The sequence below is a fragment of the Kogia breviceps genome, chromosome 11, assembly GCF_026419965.1.
Source record: "Kogia breviceps isolate mKogBre1 chromosome 11, mKogBre1 haplotype 1, whole genome shotgun sequence".
Taxonomy (NCBI): domain Eukaryota; kingdom Metazoa; phylum Chordata; class Mammalia; order Artiodactyla; family Physeteridae; genus Kogia; species Kogia breviceps.
The window spans coordinates 77804621-77825421 of NC_081320.1; the positions used below are offsets into that span (position 1 = coordinate 77804621).

At 36.4% G+C, this 20801-nt stretch overlaps 1 protein-coding gene across 6 annotated transcripts in view; it reads right to left on the reverse strand.

Annotated features, from left to right (window-relative positions):
• TTC27 (tetratricopeptide repeat domain 27) overlaps nucleotides 1-20801 on the reverse strand; it is a 177761-nt gene that overhangs the window by 119681 nt on the left and 37279 nt on the right. For all 6 annotated transcript variants that reach the window (XM_067007841.1, XM_067007840.1, XM_067007838.1 and 3 more), the window contains exons 8-9: nucleotides 14371-14483; nucleotides 9985-10051 (exon numbers count right to left, since the gene is read on the reverse strand). In XM_067007841.1, coding sequence (XP_066863942.1) covers nucleotides 9985-10051; nucleotides 14371-14483 — 180 coding nt within the window. The remainder of the gene's footprint in view (nucleotides 1-9984; nucleotides 10052-14370; nucleotides 14484-20801) is intronic.

The following is a 20801-nucleotide window of genomic DNA, read 5'->3' on the forward strand; positions in this document are numbered from 1 at the left end:
CGTTGTTACTTACAGCTATAGTTCATTTATTTTCACTTCACTGTTGTATAATATTTCATACTTGTGATATAAGATATCACAGTTTATTTATCCCTTCTCCTGTCAACATTTAGGCTGTTTACAGTTTGTTTGCCATTACAAACACTGCTATCATTAAACATTCTTATACACATCCACTGATGCACATGCACGAGTTTCTTAGGTGTACTTCTAAGACTGGAATTTCTAGAACACCTGTTATACACAACTTCTTGGTGTTTTTGGACATCTCTCTGATGTGGATAAACACGGATTACATTTTTTTAAATTCTGCTTTTTAATTTCAAGTTATTTCTAGAAGCTACATTTTCTCTCCCAAATCATGAACATCTAATAACTAACGTAAGTTGCTAGGTTATCTTTGTGATTATACCCTGTATTTCTTTAAACGTTTCACACATAGCTGTTATACATTATGAATGAGAAAACTGCAGTTCATCCTTTAATCTGCTGTTTGTTGACTCTCAACCACAGTGGCTTGCCTTCTCTTCTGTTTATTGGTCTTTAATTATGAGCTCACTGCTCAATTTTTAATTTGGGTTTAGGAGATGTTTTCCTCTACAGAGACTGGTTTCTGCTGCCACAGCCAAGCAGCACCATGCATTCACGATCACTTCAGACTTGCCTGCTTCAGTCTTAGCTCAGTGGAAAGTTCTGAAAGTGCTACTACTTCAGGTAACTCCATCCCTCATGGCTGCCTGCAGAGGCCTCGGCTCCCTGCCTCTCATTGCAGGCCCTGACCCCAGCTGCTGACTTCTCTGAGTGTCTATGCACATATGTATGTGTTTAAGTCAGGTCTGAAGACTCCTTAGACACCTTTTCTACCTCTTGTGAGATTAGCAGTGTCTTAACACCGTGAAAGCCTCTGCTCTCTGGTCCACGTGTTCCCCTTCTTCCTTTTATTTTAAGCCACGTCTTTAAGTTTCGTAGCTCCTCCCTATTTCCTTTGCTGCTAAAGACAATATGGGGCAAGACAAGGTTGAAACCCAGTAAGAGACACAGGGAGACCGACCGAAGTTTAAAGGTAGCCTGAGTATGCTCCAGAAAGCCTGTGTATATCTTCAACCCAAAATAAGGATGGTTATCTAGCAATGAGGCAATGATGGACTTTGCTCATTTTCCATATAGTTTTGTGCCAGAGGTCTTTCAACTTTTTATTTTCAAATTTATTTTCTTCTTCAGAAAAGTTTCGAGAATAATACAGAGAATTCCCATACACCCTTCACCCAAGTGTTAACATTTTGCCACACAACCAATAGTTTGATCTGCAGGCCCAATACAGATTCTACTAAAGATGGCATTTACAGATTTAAAATAATTAAATTCTACTAATTAACTACTTTTACGTCCATTAACACAAGAAGTTACCTGAAATCATATATTAGTACCTCACTTTATTTTACTGTATATACAAGTTTCCTGCCCTGTGCACTCCTAAGGTTTACATTCATCCTAACTATCTTTCTGTTTGTTGTTTCTGTTGACTCTCAATCATGAGAGGGAAAAAATTCAATTCAATAAACATTTTAATAGCAACAACCTGTGTCGGATGCTAAGGGTCAAAGGGACCCCCAACTGGAGGTCTATACAGTATATCCATCCACTCAATTTTAGGGTTTCTTTTGAACACAAGTTTACAAAAATATTTGGGTAAAACTAGTTTGATTTTGCCTTGAAAAAGAAGTAAGCTTCATACTGAATGTGAACACTGAGCAATTTCCCATTGGGAATTCGTTCTTCTCCTTCTACATTCTTTCCATTTAACACTTTAGGTAGGTTGAGTATTTCTGTTGTACTTCAGAAATTGATGATAAGGACTAATCTACACAGAAACCAAAAGCTACTTTGACAAACTAATCCATCTTAAATATTACAGCTCTAAATAACATACAAGCATTTTCCCTTTTAGTTATTCTTAGTGACTTTACTGAAGTATATGATAGATACAATAAAATAAACCCATATATAGTATAGTGTTTGATTTTGACAAATGTATACACCACAAACAATATATACAAAATTTCTATCAGCCACAAAAATTCCCTTGTTTCCTTGCACCTCTTTGCAATCAATCTGTGATTTATTTTCTGTGATTATGATTTAGTTTTGCCTATTCTAGAACTCTAATGAAATGGAATCATACAATCTGGCTTCTTTAACTCAAAATCATGTTTTTCAGATTTCATCCATATTTTTGCATGTATCAATACTTCATTTCCTTTTATTGCTGAGTATTATTTCTTTAGATGGATATACTGCAATTTATCATTTACTTGTTGATGGACATTTGCACTGTTTCCAGGTTTAAGCTATTATGGATTAAACAGCTATGAACATTTGTGTAAGTCTTTGTGGAGCCACATTTCACATAGACAAATACCTAGAGGTGGAATTGATGATTAACTGTATGAGAAAATGCCAAACTGTGTTCCAAAGTGGTTGTGCCATTTTATGTCACATTACATTTACAATGTGTGAGAATTCCAACTACTCTGTAAGGTAATATACCTTTTAAGTAGTGTACAGTGGTATATTGTTGTGGTTTTAATTTGCATTTTCCCAATGACTAGTGATATTAACAATCTTTCATTCTCTTAATGGTCATTCATATAACCTAATGTCATCAGGTAGTTTATTTTGTTTGTTTTTTTGTATTTTGTCCATAGTTTGTAATATTTATCTGCAGACAGATGGGTCCAAAGAGCTTACTTGGCCATCACAGAAGCAACAGTATTCCAAATAAATTTTAGAATCATCTTGTCAATTTCTGCAAAAAAAAAAAAGAAGGGGGTTCTCCTGGATTCCGATTGCTATTGGATTTAAATTATAACTCAATTTTGGGAGAATGTCAACTCAACAATATTAAGCCTTCCAATCCATGAACATGGTAAGTCTCTCCATTTATTCAGATCTTCAATTTCTTAAAGCAATATATGTCATTTTCAGTGTACGGGTCTTACACTTTAGTCAAATACATCACTAAACATTTGGTGTTTTTATGCTATTGTAAGTAGTTTTTAAATTACTTTCCCAATTATTCACTGTTAGTATATATAAACATAACTGACTTTTTTATATTGACCTTGTATTCTCAGGCCTTGCTTATTAGTTCCAGTACCTTTCATGTCTATTCTTTATAGAGTTTCCCTATGTAAAGAATTGTGCTGTCTATGCAAAACGATAATCTTATATCTTCCTTTCCAATCTGCACTCCCTTTGTATCTTCTTTTCTTTTTTTTTAACATCTTTATTGGAGTATAATTGCTTTACAATGGTGTGTTAGTAGTTTCTGCTTAACAACAAAGTGAATCAGTTATACATATACATATGTTCCCATATCTCTTCCCTCTTGCATCTCCCTCCCTCCCCCCCTCCCTATCCCACCCCTCTAGGTGGTCACAAACCACTTAGCTGATCTCCCTGTGCCATGTGGCTGCTTCCCACTAGCTATCCACCCTACGTTTGGTAGTGTATATATGTCCATGCCACTCTCTCACTTCGTTACAGCTTACCCTTCCCCCTCCCCATATCCTCAAGTCCATGCTCTAGTAGGTCTCTGTTTTATCCCCGTCCTACCCCTAGGCTCTTCACAACAGTTTTTTTTTTTTTCTAGAGTCCATATATATGTGTTAGCATACAGTATTTGATTTTCTCCTTCTGACTTACTTCACTCTGTATGACAGACTCCAGGACCATCCACCTCACTACAAATAACTCAGTTTCATTTCTTTTTATGGCTGAGTAATATTCCATTGAATATATGTGCCACATCTTCTTTATCCATTCACCTGTTGACGGAGATTTAGGTTGCTTCCATGCCCTGGCTATTGTAAATAGAGCTGCAGTGAACATTGTGGTACATGACTCTTTTTGAATTATGGTTTTCTCAGGGTATATGCCCAGTAGTGGGATAGCTGGGGCGTATGGTAGTTCTATTTTTAGTTTTTTAAGGAACCTCCATACTGTTCTCCATAGTGGCTGTATCAATTTACATTCCCACCAACAGTGCAAGAGGGTTCCCTTTTCTCCACACCCTCTCCAGCATTCATTATTTCTAGATTTTTTGATGATGGTCAATCTGAGTGGTGTGAGATAATATCTCATTGTAGTTTTGATTTGTATTTCTCTAATGATTAATGATGTTGCACATTCTTTCATGTGTTTGTTGGCAATCTGTATATCTTCTTTGGAGAAATGTCTATTTAGGTCTTCTGCCCATTTTTGGATTGGGTTGTTGGTTTTTTTGTTATTGAGCTGCATGAGTTGCTTATAAATTTTGGAGATTAATCCTTTGTAAGTTGCTTCATTTGCAAATATTTTCTCCCATTCTGAGGGTTGTCTTTTGGTCTTGTTTATGGTATCCTTTGCTGTGCAAAAAGCTTTTAAGTTTCATTAGGTCCCATTTGTTTATTTTTGTTTTTATTTCCATTTCTCTAGGAGGTGGGTCAAAAAGGATCTTGCTGTGATTTATGTCATAGAGTGTTCTGCCTATGTTTTCCTCTAAGAGTTTGATAATGTCTGGCCTTACATTTAGGTCTTTAACCCTTATATCTTCTTAATGTCTTATTGCACTAGCTGGGATTTCCAGTTCAATGAAGAAAAGAAGTGCCACTTTCCTGATCTTAAAGGAAAAACTAGTTTTTTATTAATAATGATTTTAACTCTGATTTTTCATAGATACCCTTTATCAGGTTGATATTCTCTTCCATTCATAGTTTACTAAGTTTTTACAATGAAAGGGTGTTGAATTTTTTCAAATGCTAAAATAAATAAATATAATGAGATAATCATTCAGCTTTTCTCCTTACTACATTAATAAGATGAATTGCAATGACTGTTTAATGTTAAACCAATTTTGCATTCCTGAGATAAACACTATTTGGTCATAACTTACTATCCTTTTTATATACTTCTGTTTCATATATTTATTTTGCCCCAGATTTGTAGTTGTTTACAATGAGAGATCAAATGCAGTACCAGTTACTCCAACATGGCTAGAAATAAACCCACAAATAAGCATTAACCTTAAGTCATGGTTAACTGTGAAGAAAGAAATCTAGCAGTTACCAAAGTAGAGATGGTAAGAAAAGAGACATGTAAGATCCCACAAATCCTATTATTACTCATTATTCTTTCTCTGTCTATTCTTGAAGTAAGATATATACAAGTAACCTAGTTCAACTCCAATCAAAAAAAATATTTTTAAGCCTCTGTTTAATAACAGTTAACCCACAAACTGAAACAAAACATACCCATCTCCTGCTTCTTTAAAAGTTACCAAGTTATGACCCAGATATAGCTACAAGGCTCATGATCTGAATGCCTGTTAAATTAAAATGAATGAGTAACATCTGGGGAGACAAGTATTCAAACCAGAAAGAAAATCAAAATCCTGGGTTATCCTGCTTAATACAGACATGTCAACATGTAATGCGAGGACAAACTATCAGAAGTATCATGACTATCTCACAGTTATACTGCCTATCTTAAAAAATTAAAATTAAGAAATAAGTATGCCCTAGAAGAAGAAAAGGTATCACTTTTCTCTTCAAAAATGGTTAGCGAACTATTTTAATTCCATAGTTAAGTATTTATTCAATAGCCTTAAAATTAATAGCAGAAAGAGAAAATACATACAATATAATGTGTAACTTTCAAAGGTCTTTTTCCATTTTTCATTTGCAGAGACCTTGGGGCTTCAGGCAGACAGTCAGAAGGCAGGCTGCCAGTACCAATTCACACTTAAGCAGAACTTTTGCCAATGAAAACTGAAACACCTGTATGAATTAACTAAATTGTTCCCATTTTCAACAATGAAAGGAAATTAAAGGCATTACTGAATGTCACTGACTTGGCTCATCTGAAAGGAAATGACGTAGACAACACAGCTAATTTTAAATTATCAAGCCAATACAACATAAATGGCTCTCTAGAACAATGTGGGTTATTTTTACTATGACTCATTCAGTTTTCCTGAAATGTGAGGAAAGAATATCTCAGGAAAAGCATTACATAATAACAATGTTAAAAAGGTAAAGTATTCTTCTTGGGAAAATCTTCTGCCATTGCTGAATTAAAACTTTTTCCTAACATATCTCACATATATTTCAACATGCTACACCAACCTGGAAACACTGGCAAAAATTCTTCCAAAAAAGAGATTTCACCATTATTTTAGTAAACTTTAGGATAGCACATGAAAACTGAACAAAATTCAGGACCAATCAGCCATTCATTTGTTCAGTAAGTATATATCAAATGTTCAATAATTGTGATTCCTGTCCCTCCAAGTGCTCACAATACTCTGGTAGGGGACTGAGATTTCTACGGGACTTGCTCTTCTATCAACAGAGGAAGACATCTCACAGCCTCAAGAGGTCACAACTCCACGGGGCTTCCCTGGTGGCGCAGTGGTTGAGAATCCACCTGCCAATGCAGAGAACATGGGTTCGTGCCCCGATCCGGGAAGATCCCACGTACCGCGGAGCGACTGGGCCCGTGAGCCATGGCCGCTGAGCCTGTGCTCCGCAATGGGAGAGGCCACAACAGTGAGAGGCCCGTGTACCACAAAAAAAAAAAAAAAAAAAAAAAAAGAGTTCACAACTCCAGACCCCAGCCACCATGCCACAGCCAGAGCATGGAAACGTATGCTCAGGAAGGAAGAGGATGCTGCTTCTTTCCTCCTCTACTCCCTTCTCTTCCACATCTACAGCCAATTCCAAACTGGCCTGATCCACTTAGGAAGTCCTATTCCTTGAAAACAGTAGCACGCTCCTACAAACCAGCAACCAGATAAGCTGACTCATTCCTGAATGCTATGGGGGCACCAGGCTCTATCTACCCACTCTGAAGTATTTTCACATACATTTTGTAATTTGATCCTCAAAACAAGTTTTCAGCGCCGAGGGAGGGACACATCACTCCTTCCCTCATTTTACTGAAGAGGAAGATGAAATAAGTGGTTATCCTAAGGATACACTAGGTAGTACACTGGGTGGTAGTACTACCCATGTTATGGAACTAAGTGGAGCAATGCAGCACCTTGCTGCAGGACAGAAATAAATCCTGTTTCTGGTTCTAGTGTACTTCATTCATTCCCACATTTTGCATACTTTTCTTGAGCAACAACTGTGAAGAAAGCATTGAAGCATTACAGTAGGCCTTGTAGAAGACCCAGAGAAGAACAGAGACCAGTGCCTAAAACTGGAAGTTTATAGTCTTATGGGGAAGATAAGACATACACATAAATAATTACAATACTGTAAGCCCAAATACAATCCTTGTTAAAAGGGAGTTCAGAAGCAAGGTAGCACTTAAAAGTGGTCCCTCTTGCCTCAAACACTCCTCTGGAGTTATATAGGATATAAATAAAGGATATTTATGTACAGGACATACAGTTATATAGGATATAAATTTTAGTGAAATTCTTCATTGAAACCAGGGGCTACTTCTACCTCACCTTATTACCCACTTCAGAATCATGCACAAAGAAGGGATAAGAGGAAGGACTGAATGACAAAAGGAAGAGCTGATTTGGGTTTTTCTGGTGTATTCCATATGCTTCCTTTGGGATAAGAAATGGAATGGGTGGTGCACAGCCCAAAGTATGCTTGGGGCTCCTCAAAGCCCTCCTCACTATAAGTTCCTTGCCTTACTTCTTACCAATTAAACATTTACTTGGCATTAACAAACTCATCTCTTTAAAAGAGTTAGGCCTGGCACTATAAAGCACTGTCACTGAACAGCTTCCCTCAAAAGAGCGATCAGTCCTCAGGTCAGTGCTGACTTGGAAGAGAGCTGGAGGAGGAGAGCAGAGAAATTATGTATTATAAAGCCCTGGGGGGAAAGTATGAAACCTGAGTTTACGACCTTCACTGCAAGTTAGGAGGGATGAGTTACCTACCATCACAGGTTACCAGAGTTAATGACTTCAGAAGTACCTCACTGTATAGAGGAACAAGAACAGGAAAAGAAGAAAGAAAGAAAGAGAGAAAGAGAAAAGAATCAGAAAAGAAATAAGAAAAGGTTAAAGAAAAGAATACACCCCACCCACAAAAAACACTTAAAAAAAAAGTTAACTGCTTGAATGTAAACAGAGTGTTTTAATGTCATTTCAGGATAACTGTAGATAATCTATATTCCACAATAATCTGCTTATGAAGCCAATCCCAAGAAGGCGTTACTGCTGACCACTGTCCCCATGAGAGGACAGCGGGAACACTTCCTATCATACGCTGCATCCTGTTTAGCTCAGTCATCAGAAGAAACACAAGCATCCTGGTCATCATTTATCATCTAGATACGAGGTGACTGTCCCCATCCAGCTCTGTACTTCCCTATACTGACTCAAGCTCCCCATCATTCCAGACCCTCCGTGTCCTTTCCTGTGCCTCACATCAGGAAGACCCATGTTCAACATCACCTTCCCACTGAGCTCTTCCCCCACCTTCTTGTCTAAAACAGCCACCCCCAACTCATTCTTATCCCCTTATACTGGTTTATATTTACACTGAGCACTTCTATTAAATGTCTATTTCTTCTTTTGTCTACTGTGTTATTTCCCTCACAAGAGTGTAAACTGATGTAAACTGCAAGAGGGAAAAGACTGTTTACTGCTGTATCTCCAATAACCAGCACAATGCCTGGTAGACATTAAGTATTCAGTCGATATTAGCTGAATGAATAAATGGGAGGTACGTAACAATTTTTAAAATATATCTTTTAAAAAATGTTTAACACTTTACTTGTCAAATTCCCTATAGCATATGTAATGACTAATTAGGGATATTCTACAGTTACCTAAACACACATATGCTATAATGAAAAACAGCAGATTTCTAAGAATACTTAAGTGAGAAAATAAAACAGGCACCCAGAGGACTCAGAAGATTAACATCCAACCAGTTCCAAAACTGTATGTAGAAAATAGTAACTTGCAAAATTTATTTTACAGCTTACAAAGTAAGCTAGCTTTCCTTTCTACCAGATAAAAGGGCTTTATTTTTGCCTTATCTGAAAAATAACAAAGGAAGAAAACACCAGAATTCTAACTTGATCCCTAACTGATAATAAAAATGCCTTTGAAAAAATGATGTATCTTAAGCAACTTGTGTTCGTTAAAGACGTGTGTATCTTCTTATCCATAAAGCTAAACAGATACTGACTGACCTCTTGCCCTGACTTTCCTCTTGTAGAAAAGCCTTCTTTGATCATGAATCCTCAAACATCTATTACTCTATCTTTCCTTTTCACTGCCATTCTTCTCTAACTGTGGTCTTCATCTATCAACTTTATTTTCTTACACCCCATTCCCTACTTAATTCTCTGTAGTAAGATGACTACCCAGCTACTCCACTGAAACTGTCATAGAGATAAGCAACGCAAAACATCAAAGCCTCAGCCTTTCCTCCAGACTGCTCTCCACTGCTGAACGCTGACAAGTACCCCTGGCTCTTGACACTGCCTCCTGCCTCAGCCTCCAAAACCCATTCCCTCTGCTGGCTCTCCTCCTCGCTCTCTGAAGTCCTCTTTCTCATCACGTCCGTGTCGCATCACCTTCAATCTGAGACGGAAGAGTTGCACACTATACTGGCTTTGGAGTAAAGGTTCAGACTCTTGCTCTGTCACTTCATTTATTCATTCAACAAGTATTTATTGAGCACCTATTATGTGTGAGATACTGGACTAGGCCCTGGGATCAAACAAAGGACAAGAAATATTTGGTCACCGCCCTCAAATCTAAGCAAGTGCAAAGAAAAATGCCTATGTCTAAATCAGCAGCAAGATATATGCAGCTTGGAAACTAAAATGATAAGCTTTTTTCCCCCTCAATTTCCTTAAGTGGCAGTGTTTCATCATGAGCAATCTGAGGCAAGAATATACCAGAGGCAAAATAATTTATAAGGAAAAAAAAAAAGAAATGGAAAGGAAAAAGACATTACTCACTGATGTAAATGCCAGCAGCTCCTCTTCAGTTAACGTATGCACTGGGTTATTCTTTTGGAGATTTGTGCTTTACATTGAAAAAAAAAAAGCAAATTAATTCCAGAATGCATGTCATAATGAATGAAATATAATTTTTAAAAGGCAAGTAAACTATATTTACATATTTGAAAGCACATATTTTACTATTACTGCATTATATAGAAATGTAGAGATAAGTGTGCCAAAGGTAAGTACAAAGAGTAATAAAATGCTGAGAAATGAAATGTGGTTGGTGTACAAAATATCAACACAATTTCTTTTATAACAAAAAAATGAAATCCAATCTGTGTCACTTCACAAAGAAAATGAAAGAATTAATATAGCAACAACTCCTATTTATCAAACTCATACAAAAAGAAATTTAGTATCACCATGAGACAGGCAAAAATTCAGAAGTTGTCAAAGAGGCAGAACAATGGGAATTCTTAGATCCTGCTGACCCAAGTATGATTTGATTGGATAATTTTGGAAAACAACTTAGCACTATCTTGTAAAGTGAACATTCATATATCCTAAACTCAGTAATTCCAGCCTAGGTATAGAGCTCAGAGAAATTCTTCAACAGGTGTACCAGGAATCATACACACGAATATCCATAGTAATATTGTGTGTAATAGGAAAAATCTGTTAACAATACAGATGTCCAAAAGAGAAACCAATAAATTGTAAAATATTCACCCAATGGAATGTTATCTGGCAAAGTCGACTTCAGCTATGTATAACAACATGGAGGAGTCATAGGAAGACACCAGTGAGAGAAAACAGCAAATCACAGAAGACTACACATAGTACGCTAGAACTTGTATAAAGCTCAAAAACAAACAAAATGAAGCAAATGACTTAGAGGTATAAAAGATGTGAATAAATATATTTTTTGAAAAGGCAAGAAAATGACAAAGACAAAATTCAGGACAGTGATTACCTTTTCAAGAGAGGCAGGAAGATGAGATGGGAAAGAAGCACACAGACTGAGCAAGTGGTATTTGCAATCTTCTAGTTCTTAAGTTGGGTGGTGGGTTCAGTTTATTATATTTTAATATAATAAATATAATATTATATTTTAATAAATATTATATATTTATTATATTTATTACGTAAGTTATTTTGTATGCAAATATTACTTGTACTAAGAATGAAAAGAAAAATACCACCTCACAAAATAGTACCACTTCCTCATAATTTTCAACACTGTTGGAGGATTTTATAATGAGCATAAAATGTTTACATAATAATTGTTAAATGAACATATTGTTGGTAAAAAAAATGAATGGAGGGAATTATAGAAACATTTTATGTTGTACACCTGAAATTAATATAATGTTATGTCTCAAATTTACCTCATTTGAAAACATACACACACACAATACACATACACATACTTAGACACTTCTAGTTTGATTGCACAAAGGAATTATGTATCAGTTGGCAAGATGATCCAAATAAACCGTAAGGTTCTTTCGGTTCTAATACTATGACTCTGATAAGTGAACAGAAACAAAAGTCATTCTAAAATAAGAACCTCAACCAAAATGGATGAACATTCATCCCTCACATACAAAATTCCAATCCTAACTTCACTGCATAAAGTATATAGATAAAGTTGAAATGCTACAGGCTCATTACAAGTAATTATGATACAGTAACTGAATCAGGCCACCACTCTTCACCGTAACTTACTAACTTAGGCTTAGAATACATTATTCTGCATATCTGAAAATCAGATTATTAATTCAAAAGCAATTACCCTTCTCACTCCAGTTGTCTGAATTACTGAAGGACTGCTGTATTTTAAGGAATTTCTCCCACAGTTACTTTACATAAAAGCAATCAGGTACATTGATGTATGAGACACGTGGCCTCCAGGTAAAATCAAATTCAAGCAGGAGGCCAGTGAAGCGAAGGAATTGAAGGAAAGGAGCATGAAGCTAGTCCCAGTTTGGTCAATCCATCATCTATATGCATTTCCCCCTTTCCAAAGAACCCAGCCCACCACAATGTCCAAGTCACCTCTTCACAGGGGTTAATGGCCACGGAGGTTACGCAGAGATCAGACAGCATAATAAAATCACGACCCCGACATGCAAATCATCAATTCACGGATGTCCCAACCCAGGGGTTTATAAAGTGCATCAGATGCCCCAAGATTCAGAATATAATCAAACAGTTTCTACCAAACAATGAAGATTTAAATTGCCCATGAAATTCATTCAGCACTTTTCAATTGTTCTATATATTGAGATTCTACCAAGATGATATTTGGGGGAAAAAAAGTATTTGAAGACAAGCATTTTCTTGGTTTTTCAGTCCTCTATCAACTGTGAAGTCTAACTCAATAAAGCTAAAGCACAACTGAGAGAAGTCTGGGAATATATATATTTGGTTTGATTTAGTTTCCTGTTGAGTTGACAATTATGAGTTTGCCAAAACAATCTTTTAAGAAATAGCATAAAGGAAAACTAAGAATTTGGGTCCGTAAAACCTGGACTCAAGCCCTAAATGCTGTCCTGTAATTCTGAGTGAGTCATTTTGCCATTTGAACCCTGATTTCCCATCTGAAAAATGGAGAAAAACAACAACCTCTAGGACTGTTAGAACATTAATGAGGGATAGTGTGAAAGTACATGGTATAATTCCTAGCACATAACATTGCTTGTAAATGATTGTTGTTTATATTATTTATATACTAAGTATCATTATGAATTGAACAAATAATTCTTTGGCAGTAAGCATAAATTCTGTCACTGGAATGAAAAGATGTGATAAGATAACTGATTTGGATTAGAAACAGAACTCTGCATGTGTGATTCTTTTTAATCATTCTTTTTAATCAAACAAAAGGGGACTGTAGAACTGAATTTAACTTTTGTATAAATGAAAACCTACTGTTAGTGTAAAGGAGATAAAATGCTATGAGGTGAACACAGAAAGATAAGTTCTACTGAGCTAAAACACAAATTTTTTATAAATGCTCCCCTTATTAAATTGCCTATTACTAATTTAACCAGTCTCAATATTATAACTTTGTGAAATATCCTATTTTGAACATTACTAAATCTCCAGATGAGAAGCGGGATATTTATATAGTCTAAAAGACCATGTTAATAACAAAAGTTAGAAAAGAGTAACTTTACATTGGAGAAGCCTGGCAGACCCCACTTTAATCATATGATCAAACTTAACATGGCCAGTAGAGGAACAAATCAAAATTGTTTTCTACCTGCTGGGTTGCAATAAGAACCACAAAACCTCCATTTTCTGATACCCCTGATAATGATACAAAATGTGAAACTAATCCTTTTTTTTTTTTTAAATCAGACAAATTCAAACTGAGAGTAAGCCTACAGAATAACTGGCTTATAAATTTCAGGTCTCAAGATCATGAAAGTCAAGCAAAAATGAAGAACTAGTCCAGATTGATAGAAACTAAAGAGACATGACAACTAAATGTAACACATATGTTCTAGACTGGATCCTGTGCTATAAATGAGATTATTGGGACAACTGGCAAAACTTGAATGGGGTCTCAGTAGGAAGAGATAGTAAAGTATGAATGTTAATTTCCTGATTTTGATAGCTGTATTATGGCTATGCACAAAAGCTCCCTTGTTTGTTGAAAACACACACTAAAGTATTCAGGGGTGACAGAATATCATGTCGGAAAATTATTCTCAAAAAAGTTATTTCCAATGCCTTGCCCTTGCAACTTTTTTCCAAATTTGAAATTATTTCAAAATAGAAAAATAAAATACAATGAAAAACTATTTCTACCACACATAAGGTTCTCTTGTATTAAAAAAAAAATTCTAGGGACTACCCTAGAGGTCTAGTGGTTAAGACTTCACCTTCCAATGCAGGGGGTGCGGGTTTGATCGCTGTTCGGGAAGCTAAGATCCCACATGCCTCGGGGCCAAAAAAACAAAACATAAAACAGAAGCAATATTGTAACAAATTTGATAAAGACTTTAAAAAATGGTCCACATCAAAAAATCTTTAAAAAATAAAATAAAATAAAAAACAATTCCATACTCTGAACGTAAATATCCTCAAAGGTCAAAACAGTCACCTATCCTAAATACTTCATTAAGAGTTAGTCCTAGCCAAGGTTAACCAAAGAAATTTTGTTTATGAAGAAAAGAGAAGGATAAGTATAGCAACTTACAGGAGATTCCTGAGATTCCTCATCTCTAACCCTCTAATTGGTTGCCCAACTATTCTTCATCTTCATAAGCCATGACAAGATTCTCTATTCATCCACACCTCTGGGGACCTGCTTGAACAAAGATTTCCCTAACACAAGAGAACCAATATGCTAGAAGTTCAAGGTAGCCAAGTAAGTCATTAACTCACCAGATTCCAAGGATAACAGCAAGCTCTTCAGCACACAGGTCAGGCATCTGAAACTGTTCACAATCTGCTAACTTTATCTCATTTAGAACAGTATCATCATTGAGCTCAATATTCTGGTGGAATACAAAAGAAACTATTTAGAACAAAAATTAATTCTGATTCATTCAACAGACTACACACAACAGATTGCTGGGGGGATAACATCTTTTTGTTTAAGATTTTACAATGTCTATATGTGGTCAATAGGCTGCTTCCTGTGAAACACATATTTGGGGACAATTTACTGGGCAGAAATGGAGGACATGCATCAATACCTCAGGATGCACTGACAACATCAATAACAGGGAATGACTGCTATTGTTGATTAAGCCTAGTAGGCAAAGGCCCCTCTAACACATCAGGATTCAAAACCACATCTTTCTACTCTGATTCTAAATTATAATCTAAAACATCAACTGCCAACTCTGTTTCTCAATAGGATTTAGAAGAGGCAAAACAATTTGAGAAAGGAATAAAACCTGAAGACTTAGAGAACTTGGTAGAGTACTTGGTTTCAGAATTACTACAAAGCTAAGACAGTAAGACAGTGTTGTACTAGCATGAAGACAGACACATAGATGAAAGGAATATAATAAAGTCCAAAATTTTAGACCCATGTTATATGGTCAATTGATTTTCAAAGGTGTCTAGGTGAGTCAAACAAATGAAGTTTTTTCAATAAATGATGTTAGATGTATATTCATTTGGGAAAAAATGACCCTCCGTCCTGATCTCACACCATACCAAAAAATTAAATCAAAATTAATCACAGACCTTACTGTAGAAGCTAACACTAAAAAACTTCTAGGAAAAAAATCATAGGAAAAAAGCTTTGCCACTTTGGGGTAGGCAGACAGTCCTTAATTAGGACACAAAAAACTCGAACCATCAAAGAAAAACTTAATGAACTGGACTTCAGCAAATTAAAACTTCTGCTCTTTGAAAACACTGTTAAGAAAATGAAAAGCCAAGCTACAGGCTCAGAGAACATATTCACAAAACAAATATCTAAAAAAAGGCTTGTAATCAGAATATGGAATTACAACTTAAGAAAAGGAAGATAAACAACCCAATATAAAAATGGACAAAAGATTTGTACAGACATTTCACAAAAGAATGGGCAGTAAGCACATAAAAAGATCCTCAACAACAGTAGTCAAAAGGGAAATACTAATTAAAATCAGAATGAACTACTAGTACACACACATTAGAATAGATAAAATTCAAAAGACTGACAATACTAATTGTTGACAAGGATCTGGAACAATTAGAACTTTCATACATTGCTGATAGAAATGTAAAATGGTACAACCATAGAAAACAGTTTGCTAGTTTCTTATAATAAACATATTTACCATATAAGCTATCAATTCCACTCTTATGTGGTTACCTATGAGAAACAAAAACATATGTCCACCCAAAAACATGTGTGTGTGTGTGTGTGTGTGTGTGTACAGATAGATAGATTGATAAAAAAGTGTTCATAGCAGTTTTATCCATAATAACCCTAAACTGGAAACAACCCAAATATCTGTCAACAGGTAAACAGATTAAAAAGAAAAATTATGCTATATGCATTTAATGAAATTCTAATCAGAAATAAAAAGCAAGTACTGACACATGCAACTACATAGATATATCTCAACTGCTGAGCAAAACAGGCCAGATACAAAAGAGTACATACTGTAGGATTCCAGTCAAATGAAATTCTAGAAAAGGCAAACTACCTGCAGCCACAGAAAGCAGATCAATGACTGTTTAGGGCCAGAGAGGGTGGGGAATTAACTGCAAAGGGGCAGGATGGAACTTTCTAGGGTAATGAAATGTATCCTGACTGTAATGGTTGTGTGTATATATTTTTCAAATCTCAGCAAACTGTACAATTAAAAATTTTCTGTGTATAAGTTATATCTCAATAAAATGGATTTTTAAAAAAATTAATCATCAAAAAATAGTAAAATCACAAAGAGAAACCACTACACACAACTCACCAGAATAGCAAAAAAATTTTTACCAAGTACTGGCAAGGATGTAGAGCAACTGGTGCTCTCATATACCGATGGCGGGAATGTGAAATAGTACAACCACTTTGGAAAACATTTTGGCAGTTTCTCAAGTTGAAAATACACTTACCACACAACCTAGCTATTCCATTCCTCAGCATTTACCCCTGAGAATTAAAAACATACGTTCACACAAAGACTTACACATGAATGTTCCGAGCAGCTTTATTCATAATAGCCAAAAACTAAAAGTTGCTCGATTGTCTAACAAGAGGTGAATGGATAAACACACTGTGGCTTATCCATACAATGAAATAACTCAGCAACAAACAGGAGCTAACTATTGGTATCAAAATATAGATGAATCTCAAAACATTACGCTAAGTGAAAGAAACCAGACACAGAAGAGTCATACTATATGATTCCATTTGTTTGAGATTCTAGGGAAAAACAGCTCTAATCTGTGACAGAAAGCAGACCAGTGGGAGGGAAAGTGATTGACTGCAAAGGAGTATGGGTGGACTTTTTGGCCTAATAGAAATGGTTCTGTATTTTGATTACAGTGGTGGTTACATGGGTCTACCTATTTGTCAAAACTCATCAAACTGGACACTTAAAATAAGTGTTTTATTTTATGTAAATTATTCCTCAATAAACCTGATTTAAATTTTTTTCTAATTCAATAGAAGTAGCTAAAACTAAGACGACTTTAAACTGTAGGCCTAGCTCTACTGACAGGAGAAACACACAACTTTAGGCGGCTACTCAGACTCCGCTGAAAAAGTGCCTCCTCCTCCCTGACCCGCACAACCTCAAAAGGCAGAGCTGGAAGGTGCACAGCGCACCCTGGTGGCCAAACGTTTTCATTACAAGCCTTTCATATATTTTTTTAGAAAGCTACTTATGTAATTCTAAATTTTCTAACAGCTACACTTTAAAAAGTGAAAAAAAAAAAATTAAGTGATTTAACCTAATACATCAAAAATATTATCCTTGTAACATGTATCAACAGAAAACTATTAATTAGATACTCTTTCATACACAGCTTATGAAATCTAGTACATCTTTTACACCTCAACACATCTAAGTTTGGACCAACCAACTTTCAAGTGATTAATAACCATATGTGGCTACCATATTGGACAGTGCAGCTCTAGAGTACCCAAAACTCTCACCTTTTCACATCCAGATAGCGTTGTATCAACCTGCTTATTAATATCCAATGTTTGTGGAGTACCTTTATAGATCTAATCTGATCCCTTAAAAAAAGTGTGATGCGGGGACTTCTCTGGTGGTCCAGTGGTTAAGAATCCACCGTCCAATGCAGGGTTCAATCTCTGTCCGGGGAACTAAGAACCCACATGCTGCGGGGCAACTAAGTCCACGTGCCACAACGAGAGAGAAGCCCGCACACTAAAACCGAGAGCCCACGTGCCGCAACTAAGACCCATCGCAGCTGAATAAATAAATATATATATATATATTTTTAAAGTGTGATGTGGGGAAAAACAAATGAGGAGGCTAAAAATACAATAACTTTCCCAGGTTCTCACCTCGTCTAGCCAATAAAGATGTGACAGGGACCCACGTCTCCACCTCCCAGCCAGGACTCCTTCCCCTCCGGTCCCCACAGAAGATCTGAGACAGGTCAGCCTTAACAACAAGGCATTATTCATTACTCTTCAGCTACAAACAGGTGATCAAAATAGTTTCAATCTTCATTCAAGATACTCTACGTTCCTATTCAGCTCTTTTCGAAATTAAAACTGGTTGGCTGCACTACTCACTTGCCTGTGTGTTCTACAAGCCACAAATTTAAAATACTGTTCTCTTTTAGTCCCACTCTAACCTCATGACTTTCTACTGAATCAAGAATTTAGCTACAGGGCTTCCCTGGTGGCGCAGTGGTTGAGAGTCCGCCTGCCGATGCAGGGGACACGGGTTCATGCCCCGGTCCGGGAAGATCCCACATGCCGTGAAGCGGCTGGGCCCATGAGCCAAGGCCGCTGAGCCTGAGCGTCCGGAGCCTGTGCTCCGCAGCGGGAGAGGCCACAGCAGTCAGAGGCCCGCGTACCGCAAAAAAAAAAAATTTAGCTACAGTCTTTCAGACCTCCTAGTCAAGTGATGCTTATGATACTGTTATTGCTCACCCATCATAAATGTGTTTCTTCTTTTAATGCTGCCCTTGCTGCGTAATAAACATTGTATCTAGATAATCAAACTGAAGCCTAAAACTGCAAGAGTGTGGACTTTTGGACAGACTTTGTTTTTGCACATAACCTTGTACAATCCTGCAGCAGAGGCCAGTCACATAAGGCACAGATCTGGATTGTCCTGTATTATTGCATTTTTCTTGTTCTGAATATCCTTGACATTACAGTTGACAAAAAAGAAAATTGATATTGCAGATGTGTTTTCTGAAACCTTTAAAGCTAAAATCACATGCAAGAACTGACTTTGCAACTACTAATATTGACACCCTTTCAATCTGTATGAAAGCGGGTTGTATAGAAGCAGCAAATCAATGGGTGCCATTTTATCTTTAGTTAAACACCATCCTGGTGTATTCATTTACACCACCTTATATGTGACACACTGCTGTACAATGTGTAATTCTGTGATCTTTATTTCCCTTTGTATTCATTTTAAGCATCTTTATAAATTGCTGTATTGTGCTTAATGTAAAAAAAAAAAAGAAAAAGAAATTAGCACGTAATTTATCTCCAATTCATGGGACACACCATATTCAGCATTTAATGTATATTTCTTATCAATGATGCTGATCATGTATGTGTTTGTGTTTTCTGTGAATATACAATTTCAATTTATTCTCCCTCCTCACACTGTGCCCCCATGATTGAATAATAAAGAACGGAGACTGCGCCTTTGATTTGCACATTGGGGTTGCTCATAACTGTTGGCTTATTAAAGCCTGAAGTCCAGTAGCTTCAGGCTATGTAATTCCCCATTAATAACAGATTAAAAATCTAGCAAGGTCCAAAGGGAAACACTATGTTCCTCACTGGCAATAAAATTACCGTATTTCCTCAATTCTAAGATATACATCTTCACATTGTAACATTTCTAATCACGATGTATTTTATAATCACTATAATAGTGTTCCTTTTTTCCTGAAGAGCTTGGTTATTAAACAGATGGTGTATTTTATAATCTAATGGTATCTGAATAAGGAAATATGATACATAACTAACTAAACAAGCAAGTCTATCTTCCATCCATGAGTAAAAAGCTGTTTCTATCTAATCCATACCTACATCACATAATTTGCACTTTCCACCTTTAAGTGGTAATTAATGAAGATCATAAAATTATCAGAATGTATTTTATTTCAAGTATGAAAGAATAAAATCTGTATTAAATTGTACATCATTTTCATACATTCCTCATAAGAGTCATCACATCCTATTTATAATCATAGGAGACAATTTTCAATACGAGAACTCCACACTAATAAACAAACAAACAAACAATGGATTACTGAATTAAGTGCTTAGATTGTGGAATTAAATCTCTTTTCATTGATGCTGTGCTATGGCCTAAAAACCAGGCTTATGATACTTAATCTAAGACTCAGGGAGGGACTTGGGTTACATCAAATAGCTGAAGGAGGAGGGTCTGGTATATACAAGGAGGAAATGGAGGATGGAAGCAGGTATCAACACAGTTCCCTGACCAGTATCAACACAGCAGTACAAATACTTGTTCAACTGTGGCTCTACCTACGTCAGGAGATACAGGCTGTCCCCTGTGCAGTCTCATCCCTGAGTTTCTCCATCTTTCCCGTCCTTCCTTCCTTCTCCTCCTCTTAGATCAGTAACTGTCCCCACCCTGAAGTTACCACAAAAGCAAACAGAGAAGCTGGAGCAAGCCCAGGAGGGACTTAAGATCGCATCAAAGGCCTTCCTCAGGACTCCTTACTGCTGCCACTCTTTCCCATCTCCCTGTCCCTACCCTTGGCATTATTTTCAGTACACAACAGAATTTTAGTGTTCAATGCACCAAGTAAATTTGTTCGCAGGCTCTGGAATGAAAAGTAGCAAAACATGGGCTTCAAGGACGGTAACATCAACCAAAGAACAAGCAAAAATGTTGGTTTGGGGTCTCTGGGATAAGAAAATGTAAATGCTAATGGCCTCCATGGAAGCAGACGGAAAGGCCTATTGAGCAGGTAAACTGACTAAAAGCTATAAATTTAAGCTACAAGAGAATGTATTAGCCAATTCAAGAAAACATACTAAGGCAGCAACCAGCCCAGTAATGACATAGTAACTAAGGACAGATCAGAAAACTGGTAAAAAGGAATTCTGATCATGTGTTTACATATTTAGAAGAAACCCAAGAAATTTCAAGGTTCTTAATATTTGAAAA